The 14,777-nt window shown below is 40.0% G+C and overlaps 1 protein-coding gene across 1 annotated transcript in view; it reads left to right on the forward strand.

Annotated features, from left to right (window-relative positions):
- Positions 1-355: 355 nt before the first annotated feature.
- The window catches only part of LOC139380072 (E3 ubiquitin-protein ligase MYCBP2-like), a 275,571-nt gene continuing 261,149 nt past the window's right edge, over positions 356-14,777 (forward strand). The window contains exons 1-2 of the mRNA XM_071122535.1: positions 356-854; positions 5,142-5,217. Coding sequence (XP_070978636.1) covers positions 586-854; positions 5,142-5,217 — 345 coding nt within the window. The 5' untranslated portion in view covers positions 356-585. The remainder of the gene's footprint in view (positions 855-5,141; positions 5,218-14,777) is intronic.

Raw genomic sequence — 14,777 nt, forward strand, 5'->3', positions numbered from 1 at the left:
AGGAGTTACATGCAATATTGGCACAAGCCACCGTCTCAGGTCCTAGAGCCTGAGAAGGGAGATATGGAGAACTAAAAGGATGCACTATTTTTATTAGGGTAGATTAAGTTAGTTTCACTATTATGCATGGATTTATTTTGGTTTCAAATCGTCCAGTTGGAGGCGGCAATACACCTTTTTGTGTCTAGTCCACCATAAAACCCACAGAAGAAGAAGGATGATGAAGAAGCTAAGATGACAACACATTTGAAAGTGCTGCCTATTCGGAGTAAAGAAATACTACACAGTGAAGACACACTTTAAAAAAGAGTATTGCTTTATTAATTCCAAAGACAAAATGGCTTGAGATTCGGAATTCAGGGAAACAAGTGCCGATTCCACGGTCTGGAACTGGAAGCCTATTTCGTAGTTGCCCTGCGTTGACTCCGTTTGTACCGTTTTAGGAGATACTCTGGATGTAGCTGCATTTCAGGATGGACAAATGACGAGGTGTAGGATTTTCGAATGACAGTTGTGATATAACGGCAAGCTATCTAGGTAGCTGTTATATTTTCTGATGCAATATATGCATTGTTCTCCAAAACGATGATGTGTGCTGCTGCAGCTGTCGGTGGTGGAGGGATTGTGCCATCCCCATTACCTTCGATGCGGCTGGGCATCAGCGTCATTTCTGGAGTTGGGGACGATTTCTCCTCTTTTGGTTCGGGAATGGGTTCTTGTCAAACACCGGGAACCCAGTCGGATTGCCGAAGTCGATACCAACTTCTACTCTCTGGGCGAGCTTTAGCGGAAAGATACAGGAGGATTTATTCCACGGCTATCAATGACAAGGAGCAAGGGATAAACCAAGGAAGGTAGGTTGGAATTGTGAAATTTCTAAATTGCAGGCTTGTCTGAGCTAGTATGCAGCCTTCGTAGCTAACTTGCTACGTTAATTAGCCCAACAACCTGCATGGTTTTCACATCACCAGTGTTGGACTGCATGCTCACACAGCTAGTTAGCCACATGATCGCTGTTAGTGTCCAGTCGTGATAATACTTTTACTGTGGGGTAACGTTATGGGTAGGTTAGTTTGCAGAAACCCGTCAATAGTGCTACCTAGTTATCGGTAACTTGGCTAGCTAACGTCAGCTAATGAGTCGCTAGTTAACCTGTAGCATTTCCTCACTAGCTTCGTTGTGTTGGTGTTTTTTTTACGCGGTGTAACGTTACAAGGTTGGTAAGAGTTACTCTTCGTATGGGGTTGCTTTTGGGTGAATATATGTAGGTAGCTAGTCTGCAAATTCGGAAAGATAAACAAATAAGACGCCAGTAGCTGCTGAATTTTTGACTAGCCAGTTTAGCTAGATATGTTTGTATCGAACAGTGTGTGTATCTGGGATATATTCCCAGATAACTCTATATATATATATATATATATATATATATATATATATATATATATATATATATATATATATATTACAGTTGAAGTCAGAAGTGTACATACACTTAGGTTGGAGTCATTAAAACTAGTTTTTTAACCACTCCACAAATTTCTTGTGAACAAAGTATAGTTTTGGCAAGTCGGTTACGACATCTACTTTGTGCATGACACAAGTACATTTTCCAACAATTGTTTACAGACAAATTAAATAATCTATAAATCACTGTATCACAATTCCAGTGGGTCAGAAGTTTACATACACTACGTTGACTGGGCCTTTAAACAGCTTGGAAAATTCCAGAAAATCATGGCTTCAGAAGCTTCTGACAGGCTAATTGACATCAATTCAGTCAATTGGAGGTGTACCCGTGGATGTATTTCAAGGCCTACCTTTAAACTCAGTGCTTCTTTGCTTGACAACATGGGAAAATCAAAAGAAATCAGCCAAGACCTCAGAAAAAAATAGTAAACTTCCACAAGTCTGGCTCATCCTTTGGAGCAACTTCCAAATGCCTGAAGGTACCACATTTATCTGTACAAACAATAGTACACAAGTATAAACACCATGGGACCACGCAGCCGTCATACTGCTTTGGAAGGAGACGCGTTCAGTCTCCTAGAGATGAATGTACTTTGGTGCGGAAAGTGCAAATAAATCCCAGAACAACAGCAAAGGACCTTGTGAAGATGCTGGAGGAAACAGGTACAAACGTATCTATATCCAAAGTAAAACGAGTCCTATATCAACATAACCTGAAAGGCCGCTCAGCAAGGAAGAAGCCACTGCCCCAAAACCGCCATAAAAAAGACAGACTACGGTTTGCAACTGCACATGGGAACAAAGATGGTACTTTTTGGAGAAATGTCCTCAGGTCTGATGAAAATAAAAATAGAACTTTGGTCGTAATGACCATCGTTTGGAGGAAAATGGGTGAGGCTTGCAAGCCAAAGAACACCATCCCAACCGTGAAGCACGGGGGTGGCAGCATCATGTTGTGGGGGTGCTTTGCTGCAGGAGAGACTGGTGCACTTCACAGAATAGATGGATGCATGAGGAGGGAAAATTGTGGATGTATTGGGGCAACATCTCAAGACATCAGTCAGGAAGTTAAAGCTTGTTCGCATATGGGTCTTCCAAATGGACAATGACCCCAAGCATACTTCCAAAGTTGTGGCAAAATGGCTTAAGGACAACAAAGTCAAGGTATTGGAGTTGCCATCACAAAGCCCTGACCTCAATAGAAAAAAAATAGAAAATCTGTGGGCAGAACTGAAAAAGTGTGTGCGAGCAAGGAGGCCTACAAACCTGACTCGGTTACACCAGCTCTGTCAGGAAGAATGGTCCAACATTCACCCAACTTATTGTGGGAAGCTTGTGGAAAGCTACCTGAAATGTTTGAACCAAGTTAAATAATTTAAAGGCAATTCTGAATGAATTGATGAAAGAAATAAAAGCTGAAATAAATAATTCTCTCTCCTATTATTCTGACATTTCCCATTCTTAAAATAAAGTGGTGATCCTAACTGACCTGAAACAGGGAATTTTTACTTGGATTAAATGTCAGGAATTGTGAAACTGAGTTACTAATTGTATTTGGCAAAGGTGTATGTAAACTTCAGATTTCAACTGTGTGTGTATATATATATATATCTCCTTTTAGGCGGAGTCCAAATTTTAGATTTTTGTTTCCAGTTGCCGTGTCTTTGAAACACCAAGCATGGATGATGTGTAGGGTTGGTTTGCTGGTGACACGGTCTGTGATTTATTTAGAATTCAAGGAGCACTTAACCAGCATTGCTACCACAGAATTCTGCAGCGATACGCCATCCCACCTGGTTTGCGCTTATTCCCACTATCATCTCATTTTCAACAAGACAATGACCCAACATACCTCCAGGCTGTATAAGGGCTATTTGACCAAGAAGGAGAGTGATGGAGTGCTGCATCAGAGTATCTGGCTTCCACAATCCCCCGACCTCAACCAAATTGCTATGGTTTGGGATGAGTCGGACCACAGTGATGGAGAAGCAGCCAACAAGTGCTCAGCATATGTGAGAACTCCTTCAAGACTGTTGGAAAAGCATTCCTCATGAAGCCAAGGGTCTCCAGGGTCTCTTATGTTTTTTTGGTTACTACATGATTCCATATGTGTTATGTCATTGTTTTGATGTCTTCACAATTCTACAATGTAGAAAATAGTTTTAAAAAAAAAGACTTGAATGAGTAGGTGTCCAAACTTTTGACTGTATATCTGAATTCAAATCCAGCGAGAATCATGTCACTCATCTAGCTAGGTAGTGCTAGTGTAACAGTGTCGCTTCCATCCCTCTCCTCGCTCCTACCTTGTCTCGATCCAGTGACCCTCTGCACACATCGACAAGTCACCCTTGAGGCATCGTTACCCATGGACTCCACAAAAGCAGAGCAAGGGAAACTACTTCAAGGTCCCAGCGAGTGACGTCACTGATTTTGAAACACTAGTTGGGCGCACCCTGCTACTAGCTAGCCATTTCACACCGGTTATGCTAGCTAGACTTATTTGCTCAAACCATTAACTTATGCTCTAATGTCTTAATACAATAATATCACTTATCGTATTTTGGATAGGAAGGGTGCGTGGATCAAATAATTACATAGAACTGTTATTAATAGGATATAAATATTATTAGAAACTGTGGTTCCAGCCCTGAATGCTGATTGTCTGACAGCCGTAGTATATCAGACCGTATACTACGGGTATGACACAACTTTTATTTCTGCTGGTCTAATTATGTTGGTAACCAGTTTATAATAGCAATAGGGCTGTGTCCAGGCACTCCATGATGCGTTGTGCATAAGAACAGCCCTTAGCCGTGGTTTATTGGCCATATACCACAAACCCCTGAGGTGCCGTATTGCTTAAATAGGATCTCTGTGGTGTGGATGGTCCCCTGCCCACCGGAGCAAGTGAATACATACACTTACGCCATCCAAATGCCAAGTCCGTTATGTTGTGGACAGAAGCTTTCGTGTGTGTGTCACTTCCTTGTGCCGTACCCATAGGGCTCTCAAATTCAAATCTGGACCTCGAAGCCAGTCATAAGCTGTGTTCGAATACTCGTACTAACCATACTATTTGTGACGTGAATTGAGTATATAGTATGCTTATTGGTCACAGCATGGATATAGTTAATATGCCAAAAAGTTCCCGGATGTCGTACTATTCTCCAAAATACGAAGTATACACGCAGAGGACACTATTTCTGTACTTTTAGGGCCCACAATGCTCACAACAGTGCACTTTGCGGTTAAATCAAAGTTTATTTGTCAAATGTGCCAAATACAACAGGTGTAGTAGACCTTACAGTGAAATGCTTACTTACAGGCTCTAACCAATAGTGCAAAAAGGTATTAGGTGAATAATGGGTAGTTAAAGAAATAGGCTATGTACAGTAGTGAGGCTATAAAAGTAGCGAGGCTACATACAGACCCCAGCTTATCAGGCTGATTTGAGGTAGTATGTAGATATGGTTAAAGTGACTTTGCATATATGATGAACAGAGAGTAGCAGTAGCGTAAAAGAGGGGTTGGTGGTTGGTGGGACACAATGCAGATAGCTCGGTTAGCCAATGTGCGGGTTCAATGTGTTACAATCTTATCTTAACATAGTTGTGATAAGCTATAGGCCCAGCTGTTATTGGATTTGCTAATGTCTTTTTTACAATGTGTTTCAGGGGAAAGAAAGCTTTAAACAAGAAGAAGCTGAAACGGCGGCAAAAGTTGAAGTCAAAAGTCAAAACAGGAACAGAGGTAAGATACATTTTCTTGGTACAAGAGGGACCTGTCCTTGAGTCACTCAATTTTTTCAGAATAATATAATAGATTCATTGCAAATTTGTTGCTTCAGTTATTTTTGGTCTAAGATGGGCTACTACGACTATTTTGAGAATCTCAAGCTGAGAAGAAAATATATAATATTTTAAATGTTCTTTGAATGCCTTACCTTTATCAAAGCATCTAATTGCAAGGTACAACTCATTTGCATAACTACACTACCTATGCTATATGCATGCATGGACACAATCTTGCTTAGTTGGTTTCTCCCTCTATCAAATTAACTCTGGTACTTTTTTTGTATACTTTTTAGCCAAAAATAGTCACTGAAATCTGTGTACTATGTCACGTATGTGCTGATATGCTATTTGCACATGTTATATGTTCAACACCCTATGCATACAGTGCATTCAAAGTATTTACACCCCTTTTTCCACATTTTGTTTTTACAGCCTGAACGAAAAATGTATTTAATTGAGATGTTTTGTCACTGGCTGACACTCCAAACTAGAGGTCGACCGATTAATCGGCTGGGCCGATTTCAAGTTTACATAGTAATAGGCATTTTTGCAGATTATGGCAGATTACATTGCACTCCACGAGGAGACTGTGTGGCAGGCTGACCACCTGTTACGTGAGTGCAGCAAGGAGCCAAGGTAAGTTGCTAGCTAGCATTAAACTTATCTTATAAAAAAAACAATCAATCTTCACATAATCTCTAGTTAATTACACATTGATGATATTACTAGTTTAACTAGCTTGTCCTGCGTTGCAAATAATCAATGTGGTGCCTGTTAATTTATCATCGAATCACAGCCGACTTCACCAAACAGGTGATGATTAAACAACAGTGCATTCGTGAAAAAAGCACCATCGCTGCACCAATGTACCAAACCATAAACATCAATGCCTTTCTTAAAACCAATACACAAGTATATATATTTTTTTAAACCTACATATTTAGTTGAAAGAAATTCATGTTAGCAGGCTATCTTATTAACTAGGGAAATTGTCACTTCTCTTGCTCTTGCTCTCTTTCTCTTGTTCTGTGCAAGCACAGTCGGGGTATATTTATTTTTTTATTTCACCTTTATTTAACCAGGTAGGCTAGTTGAGAACAAGTTCTCATTACAACTGGCCAAGATAAAGCATAGCAGTGTGAACAGGCAACAACACAGAGTTACACATGGAGTAAACAATAAACAAGTCAATAACACAGTAGAAAGAAAAAAAGTCTATATACATTGTGTGCAAAAGGCATGAGGTAGGCGGATAATTACAATTTTGCAGATTAACACTGGAGTGATAAATGATCAGATGGTCATGTGCAGGTAGAGATACTGGTGTGCAAAAGAGCAGAAAAGTAAATAAATATAAACAGTATGGGGATGAGGTAGGTCAATTGGGTGGGCTATTTACCAATAGACTATGTACAGCTGCAGCGATCGGTTAGCTGCTCAGATAGCAGATGTTTGAAGTTGGTGAGGGAGATAAAAGTCTCCAACTTCAGCGATTTTTGCAATTTGTTCCAGTCACAGGCAGCAGAGAACTGGAAGGAAAGGTGGCCAAATGAGGTGTTGGCTTTAGGGATGATCAGTGAGATACACACACCTGCTGGAACGCGTGCTACGGGTGGGTGTTGCCATCGTGACCAGTGAACTGAGATAAGGCGGAGCTTTACCTAGCATGGACTTGTAGATGAGCTGGAGCCAGTGGGTCTGGCGACGAATATGTAGCGAGGGCCAGCCGACTAGAGCATACAGGTCGCAGTGGTGGGTGGTATAAGGTGCTTTAGTAACAAAACGGATGGCACTGTGATAAACTGCATCCAGTTTGCTGAGTAGAGTATTGGAAGCTATTTTGTAGATGACATCGCCGAAGTCGAGGATCGGTAGGATAGTCAGCTTTACTAGGGTAAGTTTGGCGGCGTGAGTGAAGGAGGCTTTGTTGCGGAATAGAAAGCTGACTCTAGATTTGATTTTAGATTGGAGATGTTTGATATGAGTCTGGAAGGAGAGTTTACAGTCTAGCCAGACACCTAGGTAGTTATAGTTGGCCACATATTCTAGGTCAGAACCAACCATGATGGTGATGCTAGTCGGGCATGCGGGTGCAGGCAGCGAACGGTTGAAAAGCATGCATTTGGTTTTACTAGCATTTTAAGAGCAGTTGGCTGCCACCGAAGGAATGTTGTATGGCATTGATGCTCGTTTGGAGGTTAGATAGCACAGTGTCCAAGGAAGGGCCAGAAGTTTTTTTTGGTCCTCCAATAATTGGTATCGGCGTTGAAAAATCATAATCGGTCGACCTCTACTCCGTACCCCATAATGTTAGTGGAATTGTAAAAAATGTTAAGTAAAAAAAAAAACATGTACATGAAAAGCTGAAATGTCTTGTAAGTATTCAACCCCTTATGGCAAGCTTAAATAAATGTAGTACTAAACATTAGCTAAACAAGTCACATAAGTTGCATGGACTCACTCTGAATAATAATAATAATAAAGGGGTTAACATGAGTTTTGAATGACTACCTCATCTCGGTACCCCACACATACAATTATCTGTAAGGTCCCTCAATCGAGCAGTGAAATTCAAACACCGATTCACCAAATAAAATTGTATTTGTGACATGCGCCGAATACAACGGGTGAAATGCTTAACGTGACAATGAAGAAAATGCCAGAGAGGAGTTATTGTGACAGGGTAGGAACACAAAGCGTTGTTTTTCCTAGGGGACCCAATCTACATCTGTTTTCTCTTAGCTACTTCATGTAGTTTACATATTCATGCTTTGCGTGTTACTCTTTGATTTAGAAGATACTGTTGCACGAACATGCTGATATTGGTCTACACCATCACTGGTGTATATCAAGCTGTATAGCTAATTACATTTGGTCAGTACATTTATTAGCTAGCTAGCCGACCAGCTAACTAGCAATTAGAATTAGTGGCTAACAAGGTTTATGCCCATCTTGCAAAACCTCCCTGGTCTGTGTGGTTGAATCTGTGCTTAAAATACACTGCTCAACTGAGGGACCCTACAGATCATTGTATGTGTGGCATACAGAGATTGGGTAGTCATTCGCATATCATGTAAATACTTATTGCAGACGGAGTGAGTCCATGCAACATATGTGACTTACAGCACCAGTCAAGTTTGGACAAACCTACTCATTCAAGGGTTTTTCTTTATTTTTACCATTTTCTACATTGTAGAATAATAGTGAAGACATCAAAACTATGGAATCATGTAATAACCCCAAAAATTGTTAAACAAATCAAAGTATATTTTAGATTCTTCAAAGTAGCCACCCTTTGCTTTGACAGCTTTGGATACTGTTTGCATTCTCTCAACCAGCTTCATGAGGTAATCCCCTGGAATCCGTTGTTAAAAGTTAATTTGTAGAATTTATTTCCTTAATGCGTTTGAGCCAATCAGTTGTGCTGTGACAAGGTAGGGTTGGTATACAGAAGATAGCCCTATTTGGTAAAAGTCCAAGTCCATATTATGTCAAGAACAGCTCAAATAAACAAAGAGAAACGACAGTCCATCATTACTTTGTCATAGGGCTGGGCGATATGGCCAAAATCTCATATCACGATATAGGCCATTTCCTATCCCGATAATGATACATATCACGATATAGCACATTTTCTGTAAATTACATTTATAAATAGTTCATATAAAATGACCACATGTAAAGGCCTATTTCTTATTACATTTTTAATTTTACTTAACAATTAAGGTACTTACTGATATTTGATTATTTATTTTATTTAGAACCTGTGCAAGTGTTCAATTAAGCATGTAACAAAATATGAATGTATAAATTCTAAAAAGGTAAATAAAAAAACCCACTTCAACTATAGTTCCAAACAAAATAAATATAGGCTTAAAATATATATATTTTTGGGGGCTTGCCTGTTTTGCATGTTATTTTGACATTAATACATGTCACATATCAATTTGCATTTGGTACCTTGGGTTGAGTTTTAGCACCAACTCACGAAACCCCCGTTTCTCAACGGTGTAAATTGGGGCCAAGTCTTTACAGTTTTTATGGCAGCTGTTCTCTCCTATCTTCGTGATTTGTTGACATACGGTGTGCCGCGGGCAAAAGCAAAGTTTGATTCGGGGGTTTGTTTTGAGCACTCGACTGTACTTTTTTGGGTCTCATTCGTAGACTCTCTCCGTTAGGTTCCAAATGATTATTGCGTATGTGGTAAAATAGGTTAGTGGTGTTTGTTGTCAGGACAAAAATAGTAAAAATAGAGAAACCCTGGACACACCTCATTCAACATTTTTGACTAGTACTGTAATTAAATGTATGCTCCTGAATTTTATTTAGGCTTTCCGTAACAAAGGGATTGAATCAACACCATTTGAAGCTTTTTATTTAATTTGTAAAACATTCTAAAAATTGTGTTTATTAGGAACCCCAAGGCAGCAGCTACTCTTCCTGGGTTCCAAACACATTAATTCACTTACATCACACAAAATCAAAGATAAAACAGTACATCATAGAACATTATTACACCAGTGCATATTTACAATACAAAATGTACAATACCACCGTACAACAATATTACTGTGTGTGTGTGTGTCCAGTCCCTGCTGCTTCGTAAGGTGTTATTTTTTTAATCTGTTGTCTGTATTTGTATCTGTTTGACATTATGGGGTATTGCGTGTGTGTGTGTAGGCCAGTGAAACACAATCTCAGTTTAATCCATTTTAAATTCTGGCTGTAACACAATAAAAGGTGGATAAAGTTTAGGTGTGCGAATACTTTCTGAAGGCACCTTACATGAGGAAGGATCAACAACATAGTAGTTACTCCACAATACTAACATAAATTACAGAGTGAAAAGAAGTTAGAATACAAATATTCCAAAACATGCATCCATTTTCCAGGCAGTAAAGTAATACTACAAAAAATGTGGCAAAGAAATACACTTTTTGTACAGAATACAAATTATGTTTGGGCACAGGCAAAATCCTAGAAGAGAAACTTAGTTCAGTTGGCTTTCCAACAGACACTGGGAAACGAATGCATCTTTCATCAGGACAATTACCTAAAACACAAATATACAGTCGTGGCCAAAAGTTTTGAATGACACAAATATACATTTTCACAGTCTGCTGCCTCAGTTTGTATGATGCCAATTTGCATATACTCCAGAATGCTTTGAAGAGTGATCAGATTAATTGCAAAGTCCCTCTTTGCCATGCAAATGAACTGAATCCACAAAAAACATTTCCACTGCATTTCAGCCCTGCCACAAAAGGACCAGCTGACGTCATGTCAGTGATTCTCTCGTTAACTTCATATGGCTGCAATCCCATTAACGGGAGCGATATGACAACAGCCAGTCAGTGTAGGGCGCCAATTTCAAAACATCAACAATCTCATAATTAAAATTCCTCAAACATGCATGTATCTCATACCATTTTAAAGCTATTCTCGTTGTTAATATATATATTGTCAAATATGCTTTACAGCAAAAGCACCACAAACATTTATGTTAGGTCACCACATAGCCACAAAAGATTTTCCAGCCAGATTCACAAAAACCACACATAGAGATAAAATTAATAACTAACCTTTGCTTGTCATCTGATGAAGATCATCATAGGACTTCATGTTACACAATACATGAATGTTTTGTTTGATAAAGTTAATATTTATCAAAATATGAGTTTACATTGGCGCGTTACATTCACTAGTTCCAAAAACATCCAGTGATTTTGCATAGCCACATATTCAACAGAAATACTCATCATAAATATAGATGATAATACAAGTTAAACACATGGAATTATAGATATACCTCTCCTTAATGCAACCGCTGTGTCAGATTTCAAAAAAAGAAATTACATGATAAATATTCCCTTTGATGATCTACATCAGAAAGCACTCCAGGAATCCCAGGTCCACAATAAATATTTGTTTTGTTCGGTAATTTCCGTTATTTATGTCCAAATACCTTCTTTTGTTAGCGTGTTTGGTATACATATCCAAACGCTCATTCTGGTCAGCGTTACATCAGACAAAAACTTAAAGTTTTATATTACAGGTCGAAGAAACATTTCAAACTAAGTACAGAATCAATCATTAGGATGTTTTTAACATATAGCTTCAATAAAGTTCCAACCGGAGTGTTCCTTCGTGTCTTCATGATCAATGGAACGCAAGTGGGTACCATAAGGAATAAGCGTGATCAGAAAATGGCTGCTTGATAGACACCTGATACAGTCTGCTCTCATTCACTCCCACAACAACGTAGAAGTCTCATTCAAATTTCTATTGATGGTTGACATCTAGTTGAACCCCCAGGCAGTGCAACATCATTAATATCTCAAGGAGATTTCATTGGGGACTCTGGTGAATACATACAAAGCTCAGGTTTCTCACTTCCTGTTTTGATTTCTCCTCCTTTGCCTGCCATATGAGTTCTGTTATACTCAGACATAATTCAAACAGTTTTAGGAACTTTAGTGTTTTCTATCCAATACTACTAATACTATGCATATATTAGCAACTGAGACTGAGGAGCAGGCTGTTTACTTTGGGCAATTTATTCATCCAAGCTAGTCAATACTGCCCCCCCAGCCATAAGAAGTTAACACGTGTGAGTGTTGACGAGGACAAGGCTGACGATCACTCTGTCATGCTGATTGTGTTTGAATAACAGACTGGAAGCTTCAAAAGGAGGTTGGTGCTTGGAATCATTGTTCTTCCTCTGTCAACCATGGTTACCTGGAAGGAAACACGTGCCGTTATCATTGCTTTGCACAAAAAGGGCTTCACAGGCAAGGATATTGCTGCCAGTAAGATTGCACCTAAATCAACCATTTATCAGATCATCAAGAACTTCGAGAGCGGTTCAGTTGTTGTGAAGAAGGTTTCATGGCACCCAAGAAAGTCAAGCAACCGCCAGGACCGTCTCCTAAAGGTGAGTCAGCTGCGGGATCAGGTCACCACCAGTACAGAGCTTGCTCAGGAATGGCAACAGACAGGTGAGTGCATCTGCACGCACAGTGAGGCAAATACTTTTGGAGGATGGCCTGGTGTCAAGAAGGGCAAAGAGACCTCTTCTCTCCAGGAAAAGCATCATGGACAGACTGATATTCTGCAAAAGGTACAGGGATTGGACTGTTTAGGATTGGGGTAAAGTAATTTTCTCTGAATCCCCTTTCCGATTGTTTGGGTCATCCCGAATAAAGCTTGTCCGGAGAAGACAAGGTGAGCGCTACCATCAGTCCTGTGTCATGCCAACAGTAAATCATCCTGAGACCATTCATGTGTGGGGTTGCTTCTCAGCCATAACACAGCCATGAATAAAGAATGGTACCAACACATCCTCCGAGAGCAACTTCTCCCAAACATCCAGAAACAGTTTGGTGACGAACAATGCCTCTTCCAGCATGATGGAGCACCTTGCCATAAGGAAAAGTGATAACTAAGTGGCTCGGGGAACAAAACATTGATATTTTGGGTCCATGGCCAGGAAACTCCCCAGACCTTAATCCCATTGAGAACTTGTGGTCAATCCTCAAGAGGCGGGTGGACAAACAAAACCCCACAATTTCTGACAAACTCCAAGCATTGATTATGGAGGAATGGGCTGCCATCAGTGGCCCAGAAGTTAATTGACAGCATGCCAGGGCGGATTGCAGAGGTCTTGAAAAAGAAGGGTCAACTCTTTTAAATATTGACTCTTTGCATCAACTTCATGTAATTGTCAATAAAAGCCGTTGACACGTATGAAATGCTTGTAATTATACTTCAGTATTCCATAGTAACATCTGACAAAAATATTTAAAGACACTGAAGCAGCGAACTTTGTGGAAATTAATATTTGTGTCATTCAACTTCTGGCCACGACTGTACACTGGAATTCATTACCATAACGACTCCTCTCTCAATCTAATTTTATTAGAAAATAGGAAAGTTACACTATTATTTCTGTCTCCACTCCTCCTTTTCCTCCTCTTTTAGTGCTCTTTTCCCAAACAGCCATTTTCTCTCTGTTTTGAAGCCTTATTGGCATATTATAACCTTATTTCTCTGGTAAATAGTGCTAAGCTCTTTACACAGGCACAGCGTGTCCCTTGCTGAATGCCTTAGCTATGCTGCCGGGAGTGTTACCCGCCCTGAGGAAAGAAGTGGATAACTCTCCCTGGTGTTGTACACTGAAATGAAGGACCGCTCCTTTCTAATTGTATGACATCACCGTCCGTCAGTAGCTGCGATGCCAGAAACATGACAACGCAGCAAGGCAAGGGGAAAACAATCAATAGCATGAAACATTCTCCATCCGGAGGTTGGAGGACTGCTTAGTAATCCTATACCAGGCCTGGGCAATTATTTTCCATGGAGGGCCACATTAGAATATATTTTTGCCATCGCTGGCCAGAATCATATTACAGGATTACACATCATGTGTATGACTGTGTTGACAGATATATCTACTGTAAATCACATCCAGATACGCTACTTAACTTTTTAAATGCACAGAAATAAACCACATCCATGTTCTCCTTTTTGGTAGGTATTTACATTATTGAACATGCAATGAACTACACGGAGGGGAAAAGTACACTGCATTCAGCACCACGGACAGAATTCTAGTTAACAGAATTATGCACAAAAACACAAAGAGGAGGAGCTCAACATTTTACATTTAAACTACTCAATCAGTGTGAGGAGTGATGTCTCTGATGGGCATCGACTAGCAGTGAACTCAGGTATAGTTTCTGACGTCGCTATGCGCTGAGAGGTGAGATTCAGTAAGAGATGATCTGTGCCTTGACTTGTTATATTTCATCACTGAAAATGTGTGTTCTCGTATATAGTTTGACCCACACAGTATGAACATCTTCTGAGCATGACTCCTAATCTTTGGGAAGTTTAGTTAATTGAGAGATGCATAGAACCTCGTCAGTGACATTTGTTTTGAACAGTCACTGCATTAGACTGAAGATCGATAAGCTCAAGTTGCAGGTCAGTGGGAGTGTTCGCCACACTGAAGGTGAAAGGAGAGGAATCCAACAGCATGTCATTTTCCAACACTTTGAAATCTTCAAAATGACGTGAAGCCACCGTTCAAAGCACGCAGCAGCCATGGGTACTTCATTTGTAAACCGCTTGCGTCGTGATTTCCGTCTCATTCAACTTTGGACGAAGCGTTTGTGGTAATTACACACACACACACAACAAACGTTTATCCAGTCATGGTTGGTTTCATTGCAATCCTCTGGTTGTTACTAACACAACCATACTTGATGGTTCTTTTCCCGGGACGTATTGACCAAAACAAACCAATTTGAAGACACCAATCAATGACCTCATTGCACACCAATGGTAGGACCGGTCTATTGTTGATTGACTGTATTTTGGCCCAATGACCACTGATCATCTTGGAATCTAGCTTGGAAGATGGCCAATGAGCTGAGGTGAACGACAATATGTAATGGTTATACGTTCGAAGACCAGCCTTTGTCGTAAATGCTGGCGTAAAAGAGGTTAATTCGC

The sequence above is a fragment of the Oncorhynchus clarkii genome, chromosome 22 (assembly GCF_045791955.1).
Source record: "Oncorhynchus clarkii lewisi isolate Uvic-CL-2024 chromosome 22, UVic_Ocla_1.0, whole genome shotgun sequence".
NCBI lineage: Eukaryota > Metazoa > Chordata > Actinopteri > Salmoniformes > Salmonidae > Oncorhynchus > Oncorhynchus clarkii.